Below are 25,275 nucleotides of genomic sequence, written 5' to 3'. Positions count from 1 at the left end.
ATAGACAGCTTTAACTGTTTGGCAATTGATGTGTTTGTTGTGAAACCCTCTATTGAAGATCTCTATGTCCATAAGACTGCTCGTATTACATGTGTGGCCTCCAACCTGAAAGATACAAATGAAAACTATTCATTTGAATGGAGCTTTCCTGGAGGTTCAAACCTCAATATTCAGACTGAGGACTCACAACTACATAACAATGGAACTTACAGTGTGTCCAGTGTCCTCACTGTTTCCCCAGATGTCTGGCTGCAAGAGACAGAATTTACCTGCGTATTCCGTCACAATGGACTCCAGAAACCCATCATTAGTAGACTCAAGAAGGAAAAAGGTGAGGAACTCCTATATTATATAATATATATATATATACATGGGCGTACCCAGGATCAAAACTAGGGGGGGGCAAGCCATGGTCACAGATACCGAAGAGAAATACAGTACAGTACAGACCAAAAGTTTGGACACACCTTCTCATTTAAAGATTTTTCTGTATTTTCATGACTATGAAAATTGCACATTCACACTGAAGGCATCAAAACTATGAATTAACACATGTGGAATTATATACTTAACAAAAAAGTGTGAAACAACTGAAAATATGTCTTCTGATGAGCTTCAAGAGGTAGTCACCGGAAATGGTTTTCACTTCACAGGTGTTCCCTGACAGGTTTAATAAGTGGGATTTCTTGCCTTATAAATGGGGTTGGGACCATCAGTTGTGTTGTGCAGAAGTCAGGTGGATACACAGCTGATAGTCCTACTGAATAGACTGTTAGAATTTGTATTATGGCAAGAAAAAAGCAGCTAAGTAAAGGAAAACGAGTGGCCATCATTACTTTTAGAAATGAAGGTCAGTCAGTGTGAAAAATTGGGCAAACTTTGAATCGTTCCACACAGTATACTGGCCCCCATAAAATACCCCATACAGGATACTGGTCCCCATATAACGCTCCATACAGGATACTGGCCCCCATATAACGCCCCATACAGAATACTGGCCCCCATATAACGCTCCATGCAGGATACTGGCCCCCATATAATGCTCCATGCAGGATACTGGCCCCCATATAACGCTCCATAGAGAATACTGGCTCCCATGTAACGCTCCATACAGGATCCGGGCCCCGATATAATGCTCCATACAGAATACTGGCCCGCATATAACGCTCCATACAGAATACTGGCCCCCATATAACGCTCCATACAGAATACTGGCCCCCATATAACGCTCCATGCAGGCTGTTCCCCACACATAATGCCTCATGCAGGCTGTTCCCCCCCCATATAATGCCCCACGCAGGCTGTTCCCCCCACATAATGCCCCATGCAGGCTGTTCCCCCCCATATAATGCCCCATGTAGGATGTCACCCCCCTTATAATGTCCCATGAAGGATGACACACACCCCCCATTCCATTTAATGCCCCATGCAGGATGTCACACACCCGCCCTCCCTTATAATGCCCCATGCAGGATGTCACACACCCCCCTCCCTTATAATGCCCCATGAAGGATGTCACACACCCGCCCCCCTTATAATGCCCCATGCAGGATGTCACCCCCCCTTATAATACCCCATGCAGGATGTCACCCCCCCCTTATAATGCCCCATGCAGGATGTCACACACCCCCACCTCACCCCCCCCTCCCTTATACTGCCACAGGCCTCCATACCATAAAAAAAAAATCAAATACTCATCTCACGTCTCACTTGCTGCCACTGCTCCGGACTCCAGCGTCGCGGGCCTCATCCCGCTCTGCGCTGTGACTGCTCAGCAGAGAGCGCGGTGTACAGACGTCACCGCGTCTTCTGACATGAGACGTCACAGTGCAGCAGCTGCGGAGGATGCAGGAGCTGCTGCGGAGGCAAGGGGAGAGGTAAATATTCTGCCGGGTGCCGGGGCCCTGAGCAAGCAGGGGGGAGCGGGCGCTGACTGTGAGGGGCCCCCCCGCCTGCTCAGGGTGCTCCGGGTGCTGACGCCGGCCCTGGTGTGCGGCGTGCATCCCTGCTTCTAGCGGGGGGCAGCTGCCCCCCCCTACCCCACGGTGGGTACGCCCATGTATATATACATATATATCTTAATATATTCTTACTTTGTAATGTCTTCACATCCTGTTCCGTCCAGATGTGTCGGGATCCCAGAATTCCAAGCGGTGGAAGTTCGTCAACTGCCATATTGGGACACCCAAGTGATGGGTGTCTCAAAATGGAAACCACTGGTGGTACCAGCCTCTTGCGCGGTATCACCAGCGGAACACCGTCGCGAACATGCCGTACCCGCCGCTGCCGGGATCAGCCGAATGATTCACTGATTGCTGCCATCTTTGTACAGGAGGAGCGCATGCGCAGTATTAATATGACCGCCACAATCTGCCTTTACTGCACCTGCGCGAATTCTGCGCTTAATACAGGGGGAGGGGTGAGTGCACATAGGAGTGCACATAGGAAAGGATACACTGGGGGGAGACACATGAGGAAAGAAGACAGCTCATGGGTGGAGAGAGAGAGCAAACAAGGGGGAGAGCACATGGGGTACACAGGTCAAAGAAGGAGAAGACAGCAGATGGGGGAGAGAGAAAGCGCACAGGGGGGAGACAGCACAAATGGGACAGCACATGAGGGGAGAACACAGCACAGAAAGGAAAGAGACAGCAAACAACAGGGATAGCATATGGGGTAGACAGGTCAAAGAAGAGAGCACAGATGAGAGGTCAGCACATGGGGGAAAGAGAGAGTGGATAGATGGGTGAGCACATGGGGGGGAGAGATTCTCAACGCTGCAAAGCCTGCCCCCATCGTGACATTACCGCCCTCTCGATGCGATAGCATGGGACCTCCATCTAGTATATGTATATATGTATATGGATTAACAATGGCGCTACACTGCAAAACTCATGCAATTGGCGAAACATTTGTGGTTTATAGATTATTGAGTTATTAAGTTAATGGAGCAGTAGGGATGCTTCTGAGCAAAAGACATGCTTCTTTCTGTTATCTCAAATAGATTTACTAATCTAGTCAATTTCTGTACAGACTTTTTGATAGTTAAAAAATATTCTTTAGATTATTCTTTTAGTCCTTGTCAATGGAACCAAATCTGACTGGTCTTGATCTCAACAGGGAACTCACAATTATGATTCCCAAAAGGTGAATTTTAGTGAGTTATTTCTTTGTAAATCTCTCAGACTGTTGTACTACCACATTAAGTATTGATATAGCTAAATTTTATATATATTTTATACACAGTAACAAAGACGTCCCAACCTGTGGTTTCCATGTTTCCACCATCTGCTGAAGAGCTGGCTCAGAAGGAGACATACACTTTGTTATGCTTGAGCTCCAAATTCAATCCTCAAAATATCTTCATGGGTTGGACTGAAAATGATTTGGAAGTCTCCAAAGATCTCTATGTCAACAGTGAATCCATGCTTGAAACCGGCGGGAAAACTTATTTCATGACAAGCAAGCTTACCATTCCAGCTAGTTCTTGGGATTCAGGATTTAGCTATGGCTGTGTGGTAGGCCATGAAACCATGCCCAATAATTTTTACAGGACATCCTTTGACAAAAACTCTGGTAAACCATCAGTGGTCAATGTGTCTGTCGTAATGTCTGATGTTACCCTCAGTTGTTATTAAAATGTCACTTATAGCATTCTCCACTTTCCTTCTACCAAATGTTCTTCAATACTTTCTTCCCTTTATAGTGTATGTTACACAAATTGCTCAACATGTGGTTAAAAGGTGATTACAACTGTAAAAAGAACGCTATCTTTCTATATAAATGAATGAATGGCATCTTCCCCGATTCTATTGTCTTGACTTTGTCAATTGTATCTTCTCCTGTGATATACCCTGTCTATTTGTGCAATGGTAGAAATGTGGAAATGTTTTGTAAAATAATTGATGTTGCAATAAATTCTATAAAGACAAATTTCAGAGATGGGGACTCGGTGACTAGAACAAGGGTCTTACATTTTGGAATATGGCATTTGGTAATTTTGCCTCAGGAACTTTCAGGGATAATTGTAGGCAAGATGAATCTAGATTGATGAAAATTAATTGTCAAAGTCACTATATTTTCAGTTATTGTGGCACCCGAATCATGTGCTCTCTATCAGTTCTTTTCATTTATTTTTACAGCATAGGAATTGCAGGCGCCACAGTAAAAAAAAGTCTAAGGAGTAATGTTTCGCCTTAAGGGGACTGCCAAGTTGGCATGGGGAAACTTATAGGCCACGCATTGCTCCATGGAAAATAAATTATGTACCGTATTTTTAGATCCACATTTCAGCATGATCCAAACATAAAATTCTAGCAAATTATATAAATATTTGAAATGTACATTATCTAAGCCAAAAACTCACACAATTTGAGAGATTTAGTAAACTAAGAATTTTGTCACTATTTGCACCATTTGTTAAGTGTTTTAAACACCTTCAGTGCCTTACTCATCAGGTGGCTTACTGGATAGGGGGATTGCCTCGTCAAAAAGAAGTCTAGCTTAAATGCCACACTGGGCACCATGATTTTGGCTAACTAATAGGTGGTGTCAAGACCAGCAGATGTGTCTAAAGATGCAACAATTTATCATCTTACATTAGCCACTGTGATAATCTTGTAGACTATTCTAAAGGCCGAGTACTCCTGTGGTCTCTTAGAAAGAGTCACTGCCAAACACTTCCAGCAGCAGCTTATCTCCACGAAACAAAAGGATCGGCTGTTGGATCCTTCTCTCAACTCAGGGAGAGTCAGGAGGCCCTCATACACACATGGTACAAATATCTAAAGATAAAATCATGAAAAAACATACGGTGATTGAAAGTATACCAGTATAACCCAAATATAACTGACAAATAAAACTGCACAGACAACATGAGCATGACATTCCTATGTACAAATAATAGGTATAATTCAGTATTGCCCTAAGAACTTATGTGATTATCTAGTTTTATCAAAACCAGGCCACATGTAATGAACTCTAAATACCCCAAAGAGCTCCATATTGAATCTGACAAAAGGTCTATTATAGACAATTTTAGCATTGCTACACATTCCAAGAAAAACAAGACTCCCCTCAAAAAAAAACAACACGGTCCAAACTCTGTTCAAGTGAGGATTCCCATACATATGACCCAAATTTGTCAATGAGCCCTAACATGGCCAACAGACATGTAGCAAATTTAGGTTGCCAGGCTTTCACTTCAAATTCCACCCTGGTTCCTCTTTACTCCATATAAAAATAACCAAAGCATATAATGGGGAATATTATAACTACCATAGGTCTACACCAGTGGTGGTCAAACTCAGCCCTCTTAGTTTGTAGATATACTATTAGAATAAATCCAGGAATCTGGAGAAGCAAGCAAATTTCTGAAAAACTCAGCTTTTTATCCCATAGTTGCAGTTTACAGATTACAGGGAAAAAGAGTGAACTAGAAGTTTCATGCAGTCTATTCTGATGTATGTTAATGGAAATATTAATGAGATAGTATTGAAGTCATTCTTCAAACTGGTTGTCCGGGTCTCTAATATTGATTACCTACCCTTTGGAAAAATCATCATTATCAGATCGGTAGGGATTTTGACACCTCACCAATCACCTATTATGGCTGTATGTTGATATTGAATGTACAGCTGCATTAAATGTGTACCAGCCGCTGCCCAAGACTCCAGATCAGTCCTATATCCTTCTGATTTCATAAGCATTAATTCCAAGGCTAGGTTTCTGTAAAAATCAAATGCTATACTGAGGCTCCGTATGACATCGGATTTTTTTTTCACACCGATCTGATGTGAAAGTTAAAATCACAGCAATTTTTTTAAAGACAGATGTTGTCAGTGATAAAAATCAGTCATCAGCACTGCCCCATTGAATAACATTGGTCTGAGAAATCAGATAGCACTCATGTGATTTATACAGTGGTGTTAGCGAGCCCTAACAAAGATTATATTCATACAGATGGAGTCAAAGGGAGAAGTGCATGAAGGCTGCAGCATTTAGGACTAAAAAGCTATGGTGCCTTCATATAATACCTTGTGCATGTGCCCTTACTGTAATTGGGCAGCACACGCACATATGTATATTATAATATATATTTATAGCATATAAAGTATATATATATATATATATATATATATATATATAAATATACAATAAATAAATAAATAAGGTGCCAATATTTCCCAAAGATTACACAATTTTTATCAATGTTCTTTGCAGTTTTACACTCAGTAATTGGGGATTATAAAAAAAAGCCGAAGAAATATTATCATTAAGTTTTATTTAAATGTTTTTCATTGTCATTTTTAGGAAAAGCTGAACAAATGTTAATTAGAAAATAAAACGATAACCCACACAAACAGAAACGATGGGCACTAGTTAGAAATAATTTTCAAGATATTGTTTGAAAGAAACCTGTCTCCACCTCCTGTCTGAGGAGCATAATTTAGTGAAAGGAATCATGAGCTTAGGGACATGAGGTTATACAAAATGCTGGGGAGCTAATACATATTAAGCACCAGCAATCTCACAAGAGCATTATTGTCATACTTTGACCCTTAAGACAGTCCAGAATAAGAAACAATATTATACACTGGATTGCAGTTCATTGGTATCTGGAAATCCTGAATTCATGGCTTCTTACACTAAAACACCATGTAAAAATATGAGACCTACATAAAATACATCTGCATATCCCACATTAACATCATATTTGAGATCTGCAAGACAGGAGTTCCAAATATCCTCATCTGGTGGAGTCCTTTAGATCAGTGGTCCCCAACCTTTCTTGCACCAGGGACCGGCTTGAAGCAAGATCATTTTTCCATGGCCCAGCAAGGAGGGGGTGGGGTGGGCGGGGCTTTGGTCATATGGGGGCGGGGTAATGGAGGGATTTGGAGTTTAGTGCATACTTATCATATAGTGTAGACCAGGTCCCCGCCAGGAGCCCCACATAATGTGCTGTGCCAGGAGCCGCATCACTGAGGCCCCATCACGCCCTGCAGCAGGACAGGGCAGCTGTCCTGACAGCTGCTGTTCAGCTGCATTTACTTCATCCCAGGGGCGGACACAGACTGTAGTGGGCCCCTGTGCAAGAAATTTTTGGGGGCCCCCCCCGCCCTTCATAAGGCAACAAAGTTATGTAAACATAACCCCCCCATGTGCATCTCTCACCCCCCCATGTGCAGCTCACCCCCGTGCATCTCTCATCCCCCTCCGTGCATCTCTCATCCCCCTCCGTGAATCTCTCATCCACCCCCCGTGCATCTCTCATCCCCTCCGTGCATCTCTCATCCCCCCCGTGCATCTCTCACCCCCCCATGCATCTCTCATCCACCCCCCGTGCATCTCTCATCCCCTCCGTGCATCTCTCATCCCCCCCGTGCATCTCTCACCCCCCCGTGCATCTCTCATCCACCCCCCGTGCATCTCTCACCCCCCGTGCATCTCTCATCCACTCCCCGTGCATCTCTCATCCCCCCCGTGCATCTCTCACCCCCCCGTGCATCTCTCATCCACCCCCCGTGCATCTCTCATCCCCCCCGTGCATCTCTCACCCCCCCGTGCATCTCTCACCCCCCCGTGCATCTCTCATCCCCCCCGTGCATCTCTCATCCACCCCCCGTGCATCTCTCATCCCCCCCGTGCATCTCTCACCCCCCCGTGCATCTCTCATCCACCCCCCGTGCATCTCTCATCCCCCTCCGTGCATCTCTCATCCACCCCCCGTGCATCTCTCATCCCCCCCGTGCATCTCTCACCCCCCCGTGCATCTCTCATCCACCCCCCGTGCATCTCTCATCCACCCCCCGTGCATCTCTCATCCCCCCCGTGCATCTCTCACCCCCCCGTGCATCTCTCACCCCCCCCCGTGCATCTCTCATCTCTCCCCTCCCTCCCATGTGCATCTCTCATCTCTCCCCTCCCCCCATGTGCATCTCTCATCTCTCCCCTCCCCCCATGTGCATCTCTCATCTCTCCCCTCCCCCCATGTGGATCTCTCATCTCTCCCCTCCCCCATGTGCATCTCTCATCTCTCCCCTCCCCCCCATGTGGATCTCTCATCTCTCCCCTCCCCCCCATGTGGATCTCTCATCTCTCCCCTCCCCCATGTGCATCTCTCATCTCTCCCCTCCCCCCATGTGCATCTCCCATTCCCCCCACTCCTAGTTAATTGTATTTAAAAAAAAATAAAACTTGTTATACTTACCCCCAGGCGATCCCTGCAGAATCCTGGCGCTCGTCCAAATCGCTGACACCAGGTTCTCCTGACTTCCGGCCATGTGACGGCGCCGTCACATGACCGGAAGTCAGGGGAATCATGAAGGTGCTGCCGCAGCAGCGCAGCGCTAAGATGTCCCGGACCCGGCGCTTAGCATGCGGCCGGGGGCCCCATGAGGAGAGAGACGCACAAGAGGGGGGCTCCGAGGGGGCTCCTACCGGCCGGGCCCCATACTGGAGTCAGGGCAGTCATGCCCTGATGGCGGCCCTGCTGGAGGCTGGAGGGGCCCCCTCTCCCCGCGGACCGGCTGAAAAACCCCAACGGCCCGGTCCTGGTCCGCGGACCGGCGGTTGGGGACCTCTGCTTTAGATTATCTAAGAAAACAAGAACAAGTTTACTAGAGAGCTTTGTCCTTATTGGACTAATCTGCTTAAATGGATTTTCTAAAGTTCTTGAGTGACTGTAAAACCTATTGTTAACCTCTTCTTAAAAATCCTCTTCTTTCTCAAGAATGAAAGAATTCTTAATTTTATAGTGTACAACTCACTGCCTAGGTTACCCACCACTCTGCCGTCTCATAGACCACAGAGAGGTCGGTTGCCTGGGTAAGGAGCGCGTGCTGCTAGTAGGCTCTATTCTTTGGTGCCTGCTTATGCCTCTGTGTTAAAGGGAACCTGTCACCAGGTTTGTCCCATATGAGGTAAGGCCATCACCTTTTAGCCCTGATTTACAGCATTCTAATATACTGTATATAGGCCCCAATCGGGCCGGCAAGACAAGAAAAAGATCTTTCAGAATATTCAGCTACAGGGTGGTCGGGTCCGATGAGCGTCGCTGTCTTGGTCCGGTGCCTCCTCTCTTCTTGCAATGTCGTCCTCCTTCTGTACTTTGTGTGGATGACGTGTCCTACATCATCCACAGTGTCCAGCATCGCGCTCCTAAGCAGGCATACTTCTCTGCCCTTACCAGGCTCTTTGGCCTTTTCCTGCACATGCGCACTGCGGTACTTTGCTCTGCCCTCGACAGGGCAGAGAGAAGTACCCTGCGCAGGAGCGTGATGCTGGACACTGTGTGGATGATGTAAGACGTGTCATCCACATGAAGCACAGAAGGAGGACGGCATCATAAGAAGAGAGGAGGTACCGGACCAAGACAGCGACGCCCGTTGGACCCAACTGCCCCATAGGTATTATAAAAGGTCTTTTTTTGTCTTGCAGGCCGGATTATAATGCTGTATATCAGGGCTGAAAGGGACTGATCTTACCTCATATGGGACAAACCTGGTGACAGTTTCCCTCTAGGATGGGAAGATCGCTGGATCTTTAGTGCCAAAGTGCTTTTCCCGTGCTGCAGAGGCAAAGCTACCTCTATTGGCAGCATGGGAGAACACACAGTTTGGACCAGCGGCTCGACCATGCTGCTGGTCTGAATTGTCAGTCTTCAGGTATGTACCACCCCAGCAACCAGGAAGAGCGATGAGCTCCTGACGATACAACATGAGAAAATCCCTTTAAGTATATTATTCTCTACCAGTAAAGTGACCACTGTCACTCTGGAGTCATAATATGTGCTTGACTTCTGTTCCAAGATAAAATTCACTTCATTAACTATAATTGACATACGGTATCTTCTTATTTATTTCACAGCAGTTTTTTCCCCATTTAGTTTTTTTTTTCACCAGGCTTTTACAAACCCAATGACCTCTCAATCATACTAATAAAACAAATATAATATTATATTATAATAAGTGTTACAAAGTAGCTAGTTCCCCAGTTATCTTTCTTACTAAGCACCCTTTATTTTCAAGCACATGAGGATAAGGAAAGCCAAGGACTTGTCATATATCTCACTACAATAATATCATATTATCATACTATATTTAGTCATTTTTTAGGTATTACGAATTGGAGATGCTCCGTTTCTGAGTCAGATCTTTGCATACAGCTCAGATACAATGAATAATACCGATCTGCAGGTGCACATCACATGTTTGTGGACGTAGGTGCGGTTCTTTCTTAATCTGTTTTTTTGGGGAAGTGAAATTTAGACAAATCACCATATTTTATGCTTTGTGGATCACTAGAACATATTGACTTTCAAGTGCTTTACGGAAGGAATTAACAAAATACGATACATAAATACAAAATAAAAACATAAATATTAAATGTATATAGTAAGGAGTCAGATCACAGATATAGTAGGTTACAGATCACTGTGAGTTTAGTTTAATGAGTATGTCCTGGGAATATTTGGCCATTAGTTAATATACATGTTTTTTATTTAGATGTCTGTGAACATATAGGAGTCAACATCACTGCAGATGAAGAAGAAGAGGACATAGAGAATCCATGGGAGATCTCAACAACATTCATGTCCTTGTTTGTCTTGAGTCTGGTCTATAGCGTCACCGTAACTTTATTCAAGGTAACAAACCACTGTCTATCAATGCTGTGCTATCCATCCTTCCCTGTAAGAATATCACCGGGTTATCACATATAACTGGTAGAAGAGAAAATATTGAAAATCCCTGCTTTAGTCTCAGAATGACACCGTGTAATATGTCTAATTAAAAAGGTTTTCTCAAAAAATTAAAACTTAAAAATCAAATTAGTCAAAAGTCTTTGATTCTCAAGATCAGTAGGAATTCACAACTCATGTGAACTAATGACATTCATTTTATTTTATTTAATTCGCCTTATGTGAATTTATGATACTAACTTTTATGACACAAAAGTTATGCGTGAAAAAAAAAATATTACACTTCAGTTTCTTTTTCCTATTTTATCTTTTCAGAAGTTTTTTTGTTTACACATATAATAATAAATTACAATTAATTATAAACATTTGCAAATAATAGAATAGTAGGACAATTTTTATCTTCTGATGGCTCAGGTACAGGTGGAGACCTCTTCTGTGTTCACACTGGTCAGATTTGTACCAGACATTACAGAGATTGTGCCAGTCATGTGAATGAAGCTTCCAGAAATCCATGTACATGCTGCAGAAACAACCACATTCACCAGTATAGAACAGATTTTCAATCACAAAAATCTGCAATGTGTGAATATCTTATTATTTGTTATCTCCCCAGTTAGGGTGATCAATGAGTGGAACAGGCTGCCACGAGAGGTGGTGAGTTCTCCTTCAATGGAAGTCTTCAAATAGAAGCGGGACAGACGTCTGTCTGAGATGGTTTAGTGAATCCTACATTGAGCAGGGGGTTGGACCAGATGACCCAGGAGGTCCCCTCCAACTCTAACATTCTAGGATTCTATGAAACAATCAGAATAAGGGGCAAACCGTATTATCAAATATATCATGAATTTAAATAGCGCATTATTCTTCCTTATCAGTAAATTGCATACACAACCAATAACAGGGTCTCTTCTCATAGTCCACTAAAGTCCACCCGACTAGATTTCGAACCCTGCTATCATAAGTAATGATGAAACTTATTATGCTAAGGCGTTTTGTATTAATAGTAATATTTAACACTTGACCTTCCCTGATCCATCCTAATGTTTTCTTCGAAACACCTTACAACGGACAGATCACACCCAAATTAAAGCATTGTACCTATTAGAATATACACACAAGTAATTCTTTAAAACAACTGTATAACTCACGTCTATCACTTCTTAGCGTAAGAAATTTCATTCTTGGTTATGGGTAGTGGTCAGAGACTGACTTTTGTGTACCCTAATGAGGTTGGCCATGATTACAAATAATGACTGCTTTTTTTTATAGAAACAGAGCCACTCATGTCAGTAGATACTAAAAACTGAAAAGTGAGCTCCCCCAGCAGAAGATCCGAAGCACAGAAGCTTGTAGTGCCACAGGGAGAAATGTAGAGATGGAAAAAATCCAGCGTCAAGATCTTAAAGTTAAAAGAATAAATATATTGAAAAAACATAAGTTAAAAAGTGGCCATTCCCAATTGAAAAAAATATAAGCAAAAGTCTTTGATCTCTTTACTTATATTTTTTCAATAAATTTATGCTTTTAATTGAAGCTCTTGACTCTGGATTTTATTCTTTTCTACTCATGTCACTAGGTTGTATGTGATTGTATTACATACCAGATTAGCTCTATTCCCCTAAAAGTGATGAGCTGCAAAACTGGACTCAAATCATAAGGATGAGTGGTGCTGTTTCTGGAAAAACGCAGACTTAAAAAAAAAACAAAAGAAAAAGAAAAAACAACTGGAAAACTTCCTTAACTTTTTCTCATTGTTGTATTCTATCCAGTACTAGAGTGTTCTAGTCCTCAAGTACCACAAGCAAGTAGCTACTGCAATATATGGACTAGCTGTGGGTTTCCTGTCCCAAACTCAACAGCTTCATAAATGCTGTTAACGTCCCATCAGGAGACCCGCAACCAGTCCATACATTGTGCACAGAGAATGCCGGATGTGTGAAGAAGTGCATCTATGAAAATTATTCATGTATTGACACTGATGAAGACACTTCTAGGTAGTTAAGTTGAATATGCAGAATAAGTGACCTGTTGGGGATACTTTATATCCACAAACTCCCACGAACAAAAGTTGATTTTAATCAATAGATCTTGGAATAATAATAATTTCCACAATTTGATGTGTTTAAATAAAATGTTCCTGTGCTGAGATAATCTTATAAATGTGCCCCTGCTGTGTACTGTGTAATGGCTGTGTCTGACCGTACAGGAACATGGTCTGATCATACCACATCTCCTGGGCAACTTTTGTTTGTGGGAAAACCCCTTTAAAGATTATTATACTTCTGTTATAATACTTTAATTAGAGTTACAGAGCAAAAACTGAGATCAAGGAGCGGCCTGAGACCTTGCTTCAAGTGTTTTCAGGGACAAGCCCAAGTGATTTTTCTTCTACCGTAAAATATATTATGACCAACACAGCACTGTATACTTGTCCCGTACTGATGTAAAACTGCTGTTTTCTTTACAGGTAAAGTGAGTCCAACTTTCTCTCCTGTATACGACATACTTAGGACCCGCTGGATATCAAGCAGGACATGACTTCATGTGTCAAAAAGTCAAGAGGATGCATTCTCTTCACATAAATCATGATGTCACAAATTTAATAGATGTGTTGAAAGATTTCTTTAATAAACATATATTTCTCTAATATACTGAGTATACTTGAGTATATGTAAACCACCATTTTCATCACAAACATCAACGTTTTACTACTAGTAGGAAAATAGAGGGTATTACCATACTTCCCAACTTTCACAGAAGAGAAAGAGGGACAAACTATGTGGCGCGGTATGCGTGCTGCGGATAACTTTATAGCCATACCCTTAACCACACACCCATTTAGTATTTTTATCTACCTTGACAGGAGATGTCAGAGAGGGCATGGTGGTAGTGTGGGATGGCTGAGACCTATGGATTTATTTTTTTGGCCATTCATTCATTCATAGTTAGAACTTTTACGTAAACTTTACTATATGAAGTCTTTCTTTTTTTGTTACGAGTTGAGCTGTAGATTTTGTTGACTCCCAGATATGCAGATATGATTTCATGAAAAAACATGCCCACTATGCATCTAAAGATGGTGTTAAACTGTGCGTTTTTGGTACGTTTTTCTCTACAGGTTTCGATGGGGAGTATTTAAAAAACGTTTGACCTCAGTGTTATTACGTATTTCTGGGTTTATTGGAGGAAAAAAATCATTCATGCTGATTTTTTACTACATTTACCAATCACTGTAAATAATCTGTTCATTGTATTGTACGGATTGTTCTGATTACAGGGACACCTATTAGATCTCTTAATTGGTGATCTGCTGTGTTATTTGCTGATTGGGTAATATTTGCTATTTAAAAAGTGCATTAAAATGTCACCATTGTAGTTGTTTTTTATTGGTTTTGTTTAGTAATTTTAGGAAGAAAAAATTTCCGACACTTATATTACCTCTAGAATACAGGTATATAGAAATGAAATGGTAGTGTATATAGAGAAGTGACACTATGTATAATACAATGTGCCTGTAATGAAGATAAAAATTCTCTTGCACTTGGCAGTGCAGCTTGTGGCTCATTGTATAGCTGCTGACTGCCATACATGAAGTTGGGTTTTCGAATCCCAAAGCAGACCACACTTAAAGTAAAGTGAGGTATGAGACAGAAAGTCAACAAGGAGTTCGACTCAATATCACATGCAGTGCTCACTACACAGCAAGGAGATGAGACATTGCCGACACAGAGTGAAAGTTGGGACAAAGCCTTGAGCTCCCAAGACAGCGAGACATCTCCCCCAAATTGGGACTGCCCCCCTGGATCTGTGATGGTTGGGAACTTTGGTATGAAGAAACATTTTTATAAACTCTTATGTACCATGTGACATTACTATGTTACCAATAAATCTATAACATATTTTCAAAAATAAATACTTAGTCTTTATATTTTGAAGCTGTAGTTTACACCCACACGGTAGTCATATGCAGATGATTTTGACACCAGATTTTCAGCACACAAATCCACTATTATGGTACCAGCAAAGATTTTTGGAAATCTCATCCAGATGATGTGGAGAAAATACTCAACAAAAATTAACCTGTGCTATAGATTTAAAATCTACAATGAGTATTTTTCAAAACACATTTTCTCCTTTATAGTCTAAGTCCACAGTGGATTAAGTAAAAAATCCCAACACGCAATCCAGTTATTCGGGCTTTGTCTAGTAACTTCCATCTCATGATCAGGACCATAGTACTGTATATCCACCATACGTAACCAAGAAAGTCTGTAGAACTATTACTTAAAAAAAAAAACACAAAACAGAACCCAGACGGACTCCATAATAATGTATACTTAGCTTAAATGTGTCAAGTCTTTAGTCTGATTTACACAAGGAATATGTAAAAAAAATGTGTTGTGCAAAACAATGTTTCATGTTATCAGATAAGTGTGTTATTTTAACCCCTTCACGACATGACATATACAACATTTTTTGGCAGCCGCAACATTGAAATAAAATGCCATAAGTCACGATCAAAACATCATATCTACCCCACAATGGTATCAGTAAAAATTGTCAACTTAGAGCGCCCTCACACAGCTTCATATTTTGTAAAATGAAATCACGGAAAACACCGATAAAAACGAAACATTTTTTTCATACAAATTTCCGATTTTTTTTCACCACTTAAATAATAAAAAAAAAAACTGTACATGTTTGCCATCTACATACTCGAACTGACCTAGGGAATCATATTTACAGGTCGGTTTTACCATATAGTGAACATGGTAAATAAGAAAAACCAAAAACAATCGTGGAAATTCACTTTTTTTTTGCAATTTTCCCATTTTCTAGTACACTATATGGTAAAATGAATGGTGTCATTTAAAAGTACCACTTGTCCCTCAAAAAACAAGCCCTCATATAGGCTATATTGACAGAAAATAAAAAAAATTATGGCTCTTGGAAGAAGGGGGAAGGGTGAAAGAATGGAAAATGGCCCAGGGGTGAAGGGGTTAAATATCTTTATCAAATTCCACCACTAACTATCCTATAACTCCCATATTGGAGACTTTCTTTTTGATAAAATTCATAAAATATCAATATATGTAGTCCCATAAAGACAACCTATTTTATAACTGAACCTACCCTGCTAAACTTTGGGGAAAGTTTGTTTGCCATACGGCTATGTAGCCAACACAGGGGAAATGTAGTATTAAAATGGCTTATGGTGGGGGCGTGGCCTAGCTCTTGATGTGAGAGGTCGGGTGGCAGTGCCTCTCCACCACCATTAGCTTCAATTATCCTGCACAGAGCCCGAACCAGCCAAATCCCTTATCAGGAACTGCTGTCTGAGGGTCCCGGGAGTCAGAGGCGAGCTTCTGCCAGACTCAAAGAGTCCAACATGGGCCGCAAAAGGCAGAAGGATGCCGGGGCCTGCAGCAGTGCCTCAGCCCAAGATGGCACCGAGACAGAGGAAGAGGCGGGAAGGAGGAACACAGCCTATGCACGGAGGCTGGAGGCTTCAGCACGGCTGCACAGGTATGCGAGGGGCATGAAGGCAGATGAAGAAGGAAGTGAAGGCAGTGAGAAGCATGGAGATGAGGAGGAAGATGGTGAGGAGATGCCTGTGCCTGTGCTACATAATGAACAGCAGGAGGAGGGGGATGGTGACACTGTGCTGGCAGCTGAAAGTTCAGATGAGGCAGAGCCGACTCTGCGATATGTATTCCAGGCTGTCTTATACTGCAAGACTGCTTTAACTGCTCTGACAAAGCAGGTGAATGGTCTGAAAGCCGACTTGGGAGGCATTGAGGCTTCTATGCAGAAAGTTACAGCCAGATTGACTGAGGTGGAGGGCAGAGTTGGTGTAACAGAAGATCATTTAACCTCAGTGCAAAAGACGCAGCAACAGCACACTCAGAGGATCACGGTAGTGGCTAACAAAAACGATGACCTGGAAAACCGGTCACGCAGGAACAATTTGCGTATTGTGGGCATCCCTGAAAGAGCTGAGGGTGCTGACCCCATGACCTTTGTTGAAACCTGGCTGCTGGGAAAGTTTGGGTCTAATATCCTGTCGAGGGTGTTTGCTGTGGAGCGTGCCCATCGAGTGCCCATGAGACCCCCAGTGCCTGGAGAGGGCCCTCGTACGATGTTAGCCAGAATCCTGAACTGCAGAGACCGGGACACTATCTTACGTAAGGCCAGAAAATTGACAGATCTTACCCTGGAGGGCAAACGCATTGAAATATACCCGGATTACTCGGCTGAGGTGCAAAAGCTGCGGCTACGGTATGGTGAAGTGAAGAAACAGCTCCGCTCTTTAAATGTGAAATACTCTACAATTTATCCTGCCAAATTAAGAGTGGAAGCCTTTGGAAAGGTCAATTTTTTCCCGTCACCGGTAGAGGCCGCCTCGTGGTTGGAGCGGAACCGGAGCAAATTGAGAGAAGCTGAGGACTCGGCACGGTGAATGCACGACCCTGCTATCCTGACCACTGGACAGGGTTGTGGCTCTGCATTGCTCTGCGAAACCGCAGAGGAGGGGGAGAAACCCCCGCTGGGATCTACATTTTATAGTTTTATAGTTAATTTGTTTGATTAATGGTTCGGGACTATGCATACTATTGATTATGTGGTGGAGAGACTGCCAATGCTGGAGGAGGACACGGCGCATGTTGATATGCGGTATACTACGATGTTGCTCAGGTTCTTTGAGCTCCCACTCTCACGTTGGGAAGAGAGTGACAAGAGAAGGGTGGGGGGAGGGGGGGAGTTGGATGGGTTGGATTTGCGGGAAAATGGGGTTGCTTATGCTGTTTGACCTGGTATGCTTGGGAACAAAATGGAAAGATGTTACTTGATGATGGTGGATTTTTTTTTCTAATGCACAATGAGTAACCGTACGGTTCGGATTTTAAGTTGGAATGTACGTGGTATATCTGACAGGATTAAGAGGGCAGCAGTTCTGAATCACATCAGATCTTGTGATCCTATGATTGCGTGCTTACAGGAGACCCATCTCACTAGAGATACTAGGCACTGGCTATCGAGAGGGTGGATGTTAAAGACATATCATTCCACTTATTCCTCGTACTCCAGGGGGGTGTCAGTCTTAATACACAAAAACGCACATTATGAAGAGCTGGCAGTGCAAGTAGACAGTGAAGGGCAGTATGTATGGATTGCGTGCAGATTGTATGGACACAAAATGATTTTAGTGGCTTTATATATCCCTCCACCTTATTCTAAAAAGGAACTTCAAGCAGTAATGGACTTGACGGCCAGATGGGGGGAGGCTCCGATGTTGATTATGGGAGATGTTAACAACACCATGAATGATTACTGGGATAAAGTACATCCGGCAGGTATGGAAGCTGGACGGGACGGAATGACTGCATTTGGCACCTACGTGGGGGAGCTGGGGCTGGTGGATCTGTGGAGAGTACGAAATGAGGGTAAGAGGACCTTCTCGTGTCATTCGGCTACACACGGAACACTGTCAAGGATAGACCTGGCTTTTGGGGATACTGCTATGGATGGGATGGTTGGGGAGGTGGAATACCTACAGAGGACTCTATCGGATCATAGTCCTATGGTTGTCACGCTTCTAGTGGGATCTGCTCAGGGTCAGAGGGGAGGTTGGCGTCTTCACCCGACGTGGCTTAAAGTGGTGGATATGGGTGGCACAACCAAAGAACTAGAGCACTTCTTCCAAGTGAATGAAGGGAGTGCTGAGGCCACAGTGGTGTGGGAGGCTATGAAGGCATTTACGAGGGGACTCTTTATAAGTGAGATCTCACGGTGTAAGACCAAAACTAAATTGGCAGATCAACAAATAAAGGATGACTTGACAAGGGCAGAGGCAGACATGATTTTGGCGCCAACGAGTGTAGCTCACAACAGACTAAAATTGGCACAGGAGGCAGTTAATAAACTGCACATGATGCAAGCTGAGAGGAAAAGGGCATTTCAGCAAGCCCAATTCTTTGAGGAAGGAGAGAGAGTGGGTCACTTGTTGGCGGTGATATCTGCGGCACAGAGAGAGTCTTCCAGGGTGTACAGGTTGAGAGACCAAACGGGGACGACTCTGACAGACACAAAGGACATATTGGAGGTCTTCAAGGAATATTACATGGCACTGTACAATTCAAGAGTACGGGACACGGAGGGGGCCGTAGAGGAATTTTTGGAAGGCATCTCACTGTCTAAATTGTCTGAGGAAGATAGGATGAGGTTGGATGAACCTGTGAGTGTGGAGGAGGTGGAATGTGCAATTCTGTCTATGCCCAATAACAAATCACCGGGTGCTGATGGTCTACCTGGGGAGGTGTACAGGGAGCTGGTGGAACTGCTAGCTCCAAAATTGAAATCTGTGTTTGATGAGGCTTTGGTGAAGGGGGCGTTACCGAGATCAATGGAGGAAGCGGTGATAGTGGTTCTGCCAAAGGAGGGGAAAGACCCCATGGATGCGGAGTCGTATAGGCCCATATCGTTGTTGACAATGGATGTCAAAATACTCGCTAAGATCCTGGCCACCCGGCTCACCGGTGTTGCGCATACTGTTATTCACGAGGACCAGTCGGGCTTTATGCCCAACCGCTCCACGGCTGTTAACTTGAGAAGATTATTTCTTAATATGCAGCTGCCTGCTGATAATGGTGGCGGGAGAATAGTGATGTCATTGGACGCTAGAAAAGCATTTGATAGCGTGGAATGGAAATATTTATGGAAAATCATGGAAATAATGGGATTTGGCCCCGCATTCATGGCCTGGGTGAAGTTATTGTACTCATCCCCAAGGGCGGTAGTTAAGGTGAATGGTGAACGGTCCGGGATGTTTGACTTACATAGGGGCACAAGGCAGGGGTGCCCGCTGTCCCCGCTATTGTTTGCGGTGGCAGTGGAGCCCCTGGCGGCCAAAATAAGAGCTGAGAGAGGAGTGGTCGGATTTAAATTTGGGAGGCTGGAAGAAAAAATATCACTGTATGCCGATGACATCCTGTTATTTCTGGAAAATGCAGGAGAGACATTGGGGTGCACGATGGATGTAATTAAACACTTTGGGAGCATTTCGGGACTGGAGATAAACTGGCACAAGTCTTATGTCATGGCTGTAGATAGACCAATAAAAGCGGAGGAGATAGATGAGAGGGGGAAGCAGCTCCAGCTGGTTTCACAATTTAAATACCTTGGGATATGGGTGGCGCTTCCATTGACACGATTCACGGATCTGAATTTAGTTCCTCTGCTAGAGAAATTTAAAAAGAAAATAGGCGCATGGTGCCAATTGGCTTTGACGGTGACGGGTAGAACTAACCTGATTAAGATGGTCCTTATGCCACAACTAATGTACGTTTTGCACAACTCACCGATATGGCTACCAAAAAAACGGTTTCAGGGTATTGATTCTATCTTCAGATCCTTGATATGGGGCAAGAGGCAGGCAAGGATTAAATTGGGAACGCTGCAAAATGGGAAGGAGGAGGGAGGATTGGCCGCACCTAATCCCTGGGTCTATTTCTTGGCAGTACAGGGCCAGCATGTCAGGGGATGGAGAGAACCCGATTGTGGAGGGGCAGCTTGCCGGGTGCTGGTACATGTGTCGGGGAGACGCCCACTGGTCCAGGCGTTAGAGGATGGTACCTTTAAGAAATTGGGAGCAATATATCCTACCTTAGGCTTGACTCAGAAGGTATGGGACACTATTAATAAGATCAGGGGGGTGGACGGGCTGACTAAGTACTCACCGGTGTTGGGCAATGAACATCTGCCGGAACTTAATAAGCTGTGTCAAATGGGCAATTGGAAGGCGCAAGGAGTGAGATATGTGTGCCAGCTGCAGAGTGGAACAGACCTGAAGACCTTTGAGAAATTGAGAGAAGAATTTGATTTGCCTTTGGTATGGGGATTTCAATACTATAGGCTTCGACATGCTTGGAGGGCACAGTGTGGATTGGGAGCCATGACGGTTCAGGGTGACATTGTACTAGACTCTGTATGTATGAAGGGAGGGACGAGGGGAGTCATATCAAGCTTATATCATGACCTACTGCACTCCTATCTGGGGGGAAATCACTTCATTGCAAAGAGTAAATGGGAAAGGGAGGTGGGTACCCTCACAACAGAACAATGGGAGGCAATTCTAGAATATGTCCCGAAGATCTCTCTAAGCGAGCAGGCACGGATCTCCCAATTATACATAATACATAGGACATACAAAACACCGCTGCGCCTGTACAAGGCGGGCTTGAGGGGAGATTCCAGTTGCCCTAGATGTGGCACGGACCAGGCCGGACTGCTACACATGCTATGGTCATGCCCACGGCTAGTGGCTTATTGGTTGGTCGTTGTTAACAAAATTGAGAGGGCTTATACATGGACAATTGACAAAAACCCGGTGCTGTGTGTTTTGGGGGAGGTGGATGGAATACCTGTCTCAGAACATTACAAAGTGGCGATAGCGCGATTGCTATATGTGGCACGCAAACTAATAGCACGAAAATGGACAGATTCGGAACCCCCCACTAGGAGGGAATTTATTGCTCAGACACGTACGGTAATGCATTTAGAGGAAAGCATTTACAGGCGGAGGCATGGAGAGAGAACTTTTGGGAAAATATGGTCCGCATGGATGGCGGTAATATGATTGTCAATGTTCCCAGGTATGCCCGGCATAAGGAGTATTGGCGGGAGGGGGGAGGGGGGAGAGGGTTTTAACTGTATTACTACACGTTATGTGAATTGTTATATGTATATTGATAACTGTTTGCTGTAAATTTTTGAAACCTAAATAAAAATAATTGGTTTAAAAAAAAAAATGGCTTATGGTAACAGACAAATAGATTGTGTACCCTATGAGCCCCTCTTACTTAGCAGCTCTTCACTCTGGCCTAGGACCCCCTCTATGAAATCCATACCTTTTAATAAAGTATATAGACATGGGGTTATTTTAGTTTAAAAAAATTCTCATAAAGGGGATATCTAACCTTTGAAAAAAAAAATCGGATGAAAATGTGTATAAAACAAAAAAGAAATATTCTTTCCCCCAGCGATCCAGCAATGATGCTCGGGCTGTCCTGCCAGCTACCAGTACTTCACTGTTGCCACTGTTGCCACTGAATTATGGCACGTGATTGAGGTAACCACTGGCTGCATGCTGGAAGGACTGCCGGGGGATCAGCACTCAATCCCTACTGGAAAGAAGAGGTGAGTATTGATTTTTTTTGTTTTATTTTATACTTTTGCTGTTTTTTTCCCCAAAGACTGAATAACTCTTTCATGTCTAAGATAAAGAAACAGAAATATTGGTAATTTCCTAAGGGCACCTTTCTACATGTAAGTAAAGAACAGCTGAGCTTCAGCCTCAGTTACACAAACAATAAGACTTCTCAATTTAATCTAGGAATGGTATAAATAGCAAATATATGTGTTTCCATCTATTCTATTTCTGATACAGCAATCTAGTAATACTTCCCCAATAAAGAAAAATAAAAGAAGAACACAACATAAAAGAGGAACTAGAAGATGGAGAGGTTTAGGACTAGCAGTAACGAAATCTGCCCACACCCTTGGTGGTGGGAAGTGAGAAAAGCTACAGCACAGAACACGAAAACTCCAATGCCGTACTAGTCATAAAAATGTGTCTTCTACATGAAACAATACTGACGGTTATTGTCAGAGAAAATGTATCAAATTAAATCTATACATGGAAATTACTATAGAAAACATAGATTTTGTGCTTTTTGGATGAGTAGGGAGTACAATAAAATAGCATAACTGAGCATATATTATTAATTGCTATAAACCTCATCAAATGAATGAATGAATGAATTAATTAATTAATTAACGAACTACACCTATGTCACTGCAACTAATCTTGGACCTGATAGTGGAGATTCATCATCTGCTAAATAAAAAAAAGTAAAATAATAATTAATTTCTATAGTTATTCTGATTAGTGCTGTTGATAATAAGGAATCTCCACCACTCACTTTAGCTAAAGGGAATGCGGCCCAAAGTGCTGACTGAAATTAATGATTTTAAATGCTTATTATATATTACTTTGCACATTCTATATGATTATGACTTTTAGGTAGGGTCCCAAACACATTGGATTATAATTGACCAAACCTGTCAATTTCGGAAAAAGCAATGTGTAAGGGGTCTCCCTGATTATTCCGCAACATCATTTTGAAAGAAAAAAGGGCAGTTAATGTACAAATTAAAACACTCGATCCTTGGTTTACATGGGAAATAAGCTGCTGCCAGAAGTGTCTGCCGGTGGCTTTCCTGGCCGAACATTCATGTGTATGGGGGGAGTTAAGAGACATAATTATCAACCCAATGAACTTTAAACTGACAGCTATTAAAGGTCTATGTGTACCTTTAAGTTATACCGTCACAGTGCTTAATAAATAGCCCAACAGGTTCACTGGGAGTGGTACATCACCGCCATACTCAAGTGGTCGTTATTTATTTTCCTCACTTATATAGTGCCATTAATTCCACAGCGCTTTACAGACATCATCAGCACTGTACCCATTGGGGCACACAATCTACATTTCCTACCAGTATGACCTTGGAGTGTGGGAGGAAACCCACACAAACACAGGGAGAACATACAAACTCCTTGCAGATGTTGTCCTTGGTGGGATTTGAACCCAGGACCCCAGTGCTGTAAGGCTGCAGTGCTAACCACTGAGCCAGCGTGCCTAAGGTAAACTTGTTACCATTGTCTAAAGAGGAAGCCATAATATTCAACAGCATGGCAAATGGCTTAATTCTTTATGGGCCCTTGTGTAAATCACAGATGTTCCCTGTTTAGAGTAAATAAAATGCACAAATATTCACATATAACATATGTTAATAGATTCTTTTAGAAAAGTAAAATACTTCTCTGGAGAATAAATATTAGAAATATTTGAAATGAATGGATAGATGTAGTAGTATTACCCTCTGCTATTGCACATTCAGTTTGTACTTGTACCCATTTTAGCAACAATTATTGTAAGCAAAATTACAAAAGAGGGGTTGTTCACTTTTTATCATGTAACAGCTTTAATTCAAACAAAACATTAAAAAAATCTTTTGAATATTATTTCACAATTAAAATATATATATATATATATATATATATATATATATATATATCAGGGGCAGACCTACCGGCCGTGCAGCCGGTTCATTGCCCTCCAGCCTCCAGCAGGGCCGCCATCAGGGCATGACTGCCCGGACTCCAGCATGGGGCCCGGCCGGTCGGGGCCCCCCTCTTGTGCGTCTCCTCATGGGATCCGCAGGACCACCCACCATCACATGACCGGAGATGTCCCTGCGCTCAGCATGGGCCCCCGGCCCCATGCTGAGCGCAGGGACATCTCCGGTCATGTGACGGCGACGACACAATACTTACCCCTCCCCGTACTTCCGCAGCGTCTTCCACGTCCTCTGACTGTGACGTCTCAGGTCAGAGGGCGGTGATATGTTTACACCGTGCGCGATCTCTCCTGAGCTGTCACAACGCAGAGCGGGAACACGCGGGCGATGCTGGAGTCCGGATCAGCATCAGGTGAGAAGTGAGGTGAGTATTTGATTTTTTTTTTTATGTATGGGGGCATGGGGCATTATATGGTGGGGGGAGAGTGGTTGTGACATCCTGCATGGGGCATTATATGGGGGGGTGACATCCTGCATGGGGCATTATATGAGGGGGGTGACATCCTGCATGGGGCATTGTATGGGGGGGGTGACATCCTGCATGGGGCATTATATGGTGGGGGGAGAGTGGGTGTGACATCCTGCATGGGGCATTATATGGGGGGTGACATCCTGCATGGGGCATTATATGGGGGGGTGACATCCTGCATGGGGCATTATATGAGGGGGGGTGACATCCTGCATGGGGCATTATATGGGGGGGGTGACATCCTGCATGGGGCATTATATGGTGGGGGAGAGTGGGTGTGACATCCTGCATGGGGCATTATATGGGGGGTGACATCCTGCATGGGGCATTATATGAGGGGGGGTGACATCCTGCATGGGGCATTATATGGGGGGTGACATTCTGCATGGGGCATTATATGGTGGGGGGAGAGTGGGTGTGACATCCTGCATGGGGCATTATATGGGGGGTGACATCCTGCATGGGGCATTGTATGGGGGGAGAGGTGACATCCTGCATGGAGCATTATAAGGGAGGGGGGTGTGACATCCTGCATGGGGCATTATATGGGGGGGTGACATACTGCATGGGGCATTATATGGGGGGGTGACATACTGCATGGGGCATTATAAGAGGGGAAGGGGGGGAAGTGACGTCCTGCATGGGGCATTATAAGGGAGGGGGTGTGACATCCTGCATGGGGCATTATAAGAGGGGGAGGGGGGAATTGACATCCTGCATGGGGCATTATATGGGGGAGGGGGGAATTGACATCCTGCATGGGGGCATTATGTGGGGGGGTGACATCCTGCATGGGGCATTATAAGAGGGGAAGGGGGTAAGTTACATCCTGCATGGGGCATTATAAGAGGGGAAGGGGGGAAGTGACATCCTGCATGGGGCATTATAAGAGGGGAAGGGG

General features: G+C 43.7%; 1 protein-coding gene across 1 annotated transcript in view; it reads left to right on the top strand.

Annotated features, from left to right (window-relative positions):
• Window positions 1-12,084, top strand: part of LOC141228025 (uncharacterized) — an 85,523-nt gene extending 73,439 nt beyond the window's left edge. Inside the window, exons 14-17 of the mRNA XM_073667330.1 lie at window positions 5-331; window positions 3,247-3,576; window positions 10,509-10,648; window positions 11,972-12,084. Coding sequence (XP_073523431.1) covers window positions 5-331; window positions 3,247-3,576; window positions 10,509-10,648; window positions 11,972-11,995 — 821 coding nt within the window. The 3' untranslated portion in view covers window positions 11,996-12,084. The remainder of the gene's footprint in view (window positions 1-4; window positions 332-3,246; window positions 3,577-10,508; window positions 10,649-11,971) is intronic.
• The last annotated feature ends 13,191 nt before the right edge of the window (window positions 12,085-25,275 follow it).

The sequence above is a fragment of the Phyllobates terribilis genome, unplaced genomic scaffold (genome assembly GCF_046119375.1).
Source record: "Phyllobates terribilis strain yellow unplaced genomic scaffold, ASM4611937v1 Scaffold_1__5_contigs__length_1240528914, whole genome shotgun sequence".
NCBI lineage: Eukaryota > Metazoa > Chordata > Amphibia > Anura > Dendrobatidae > Phyllobates > Phyllobates terribilis.
Note: the sequence above shows the minus strand (reverse complement) of the source record. Positions and strands in the feature narration are given on the sequence as shown.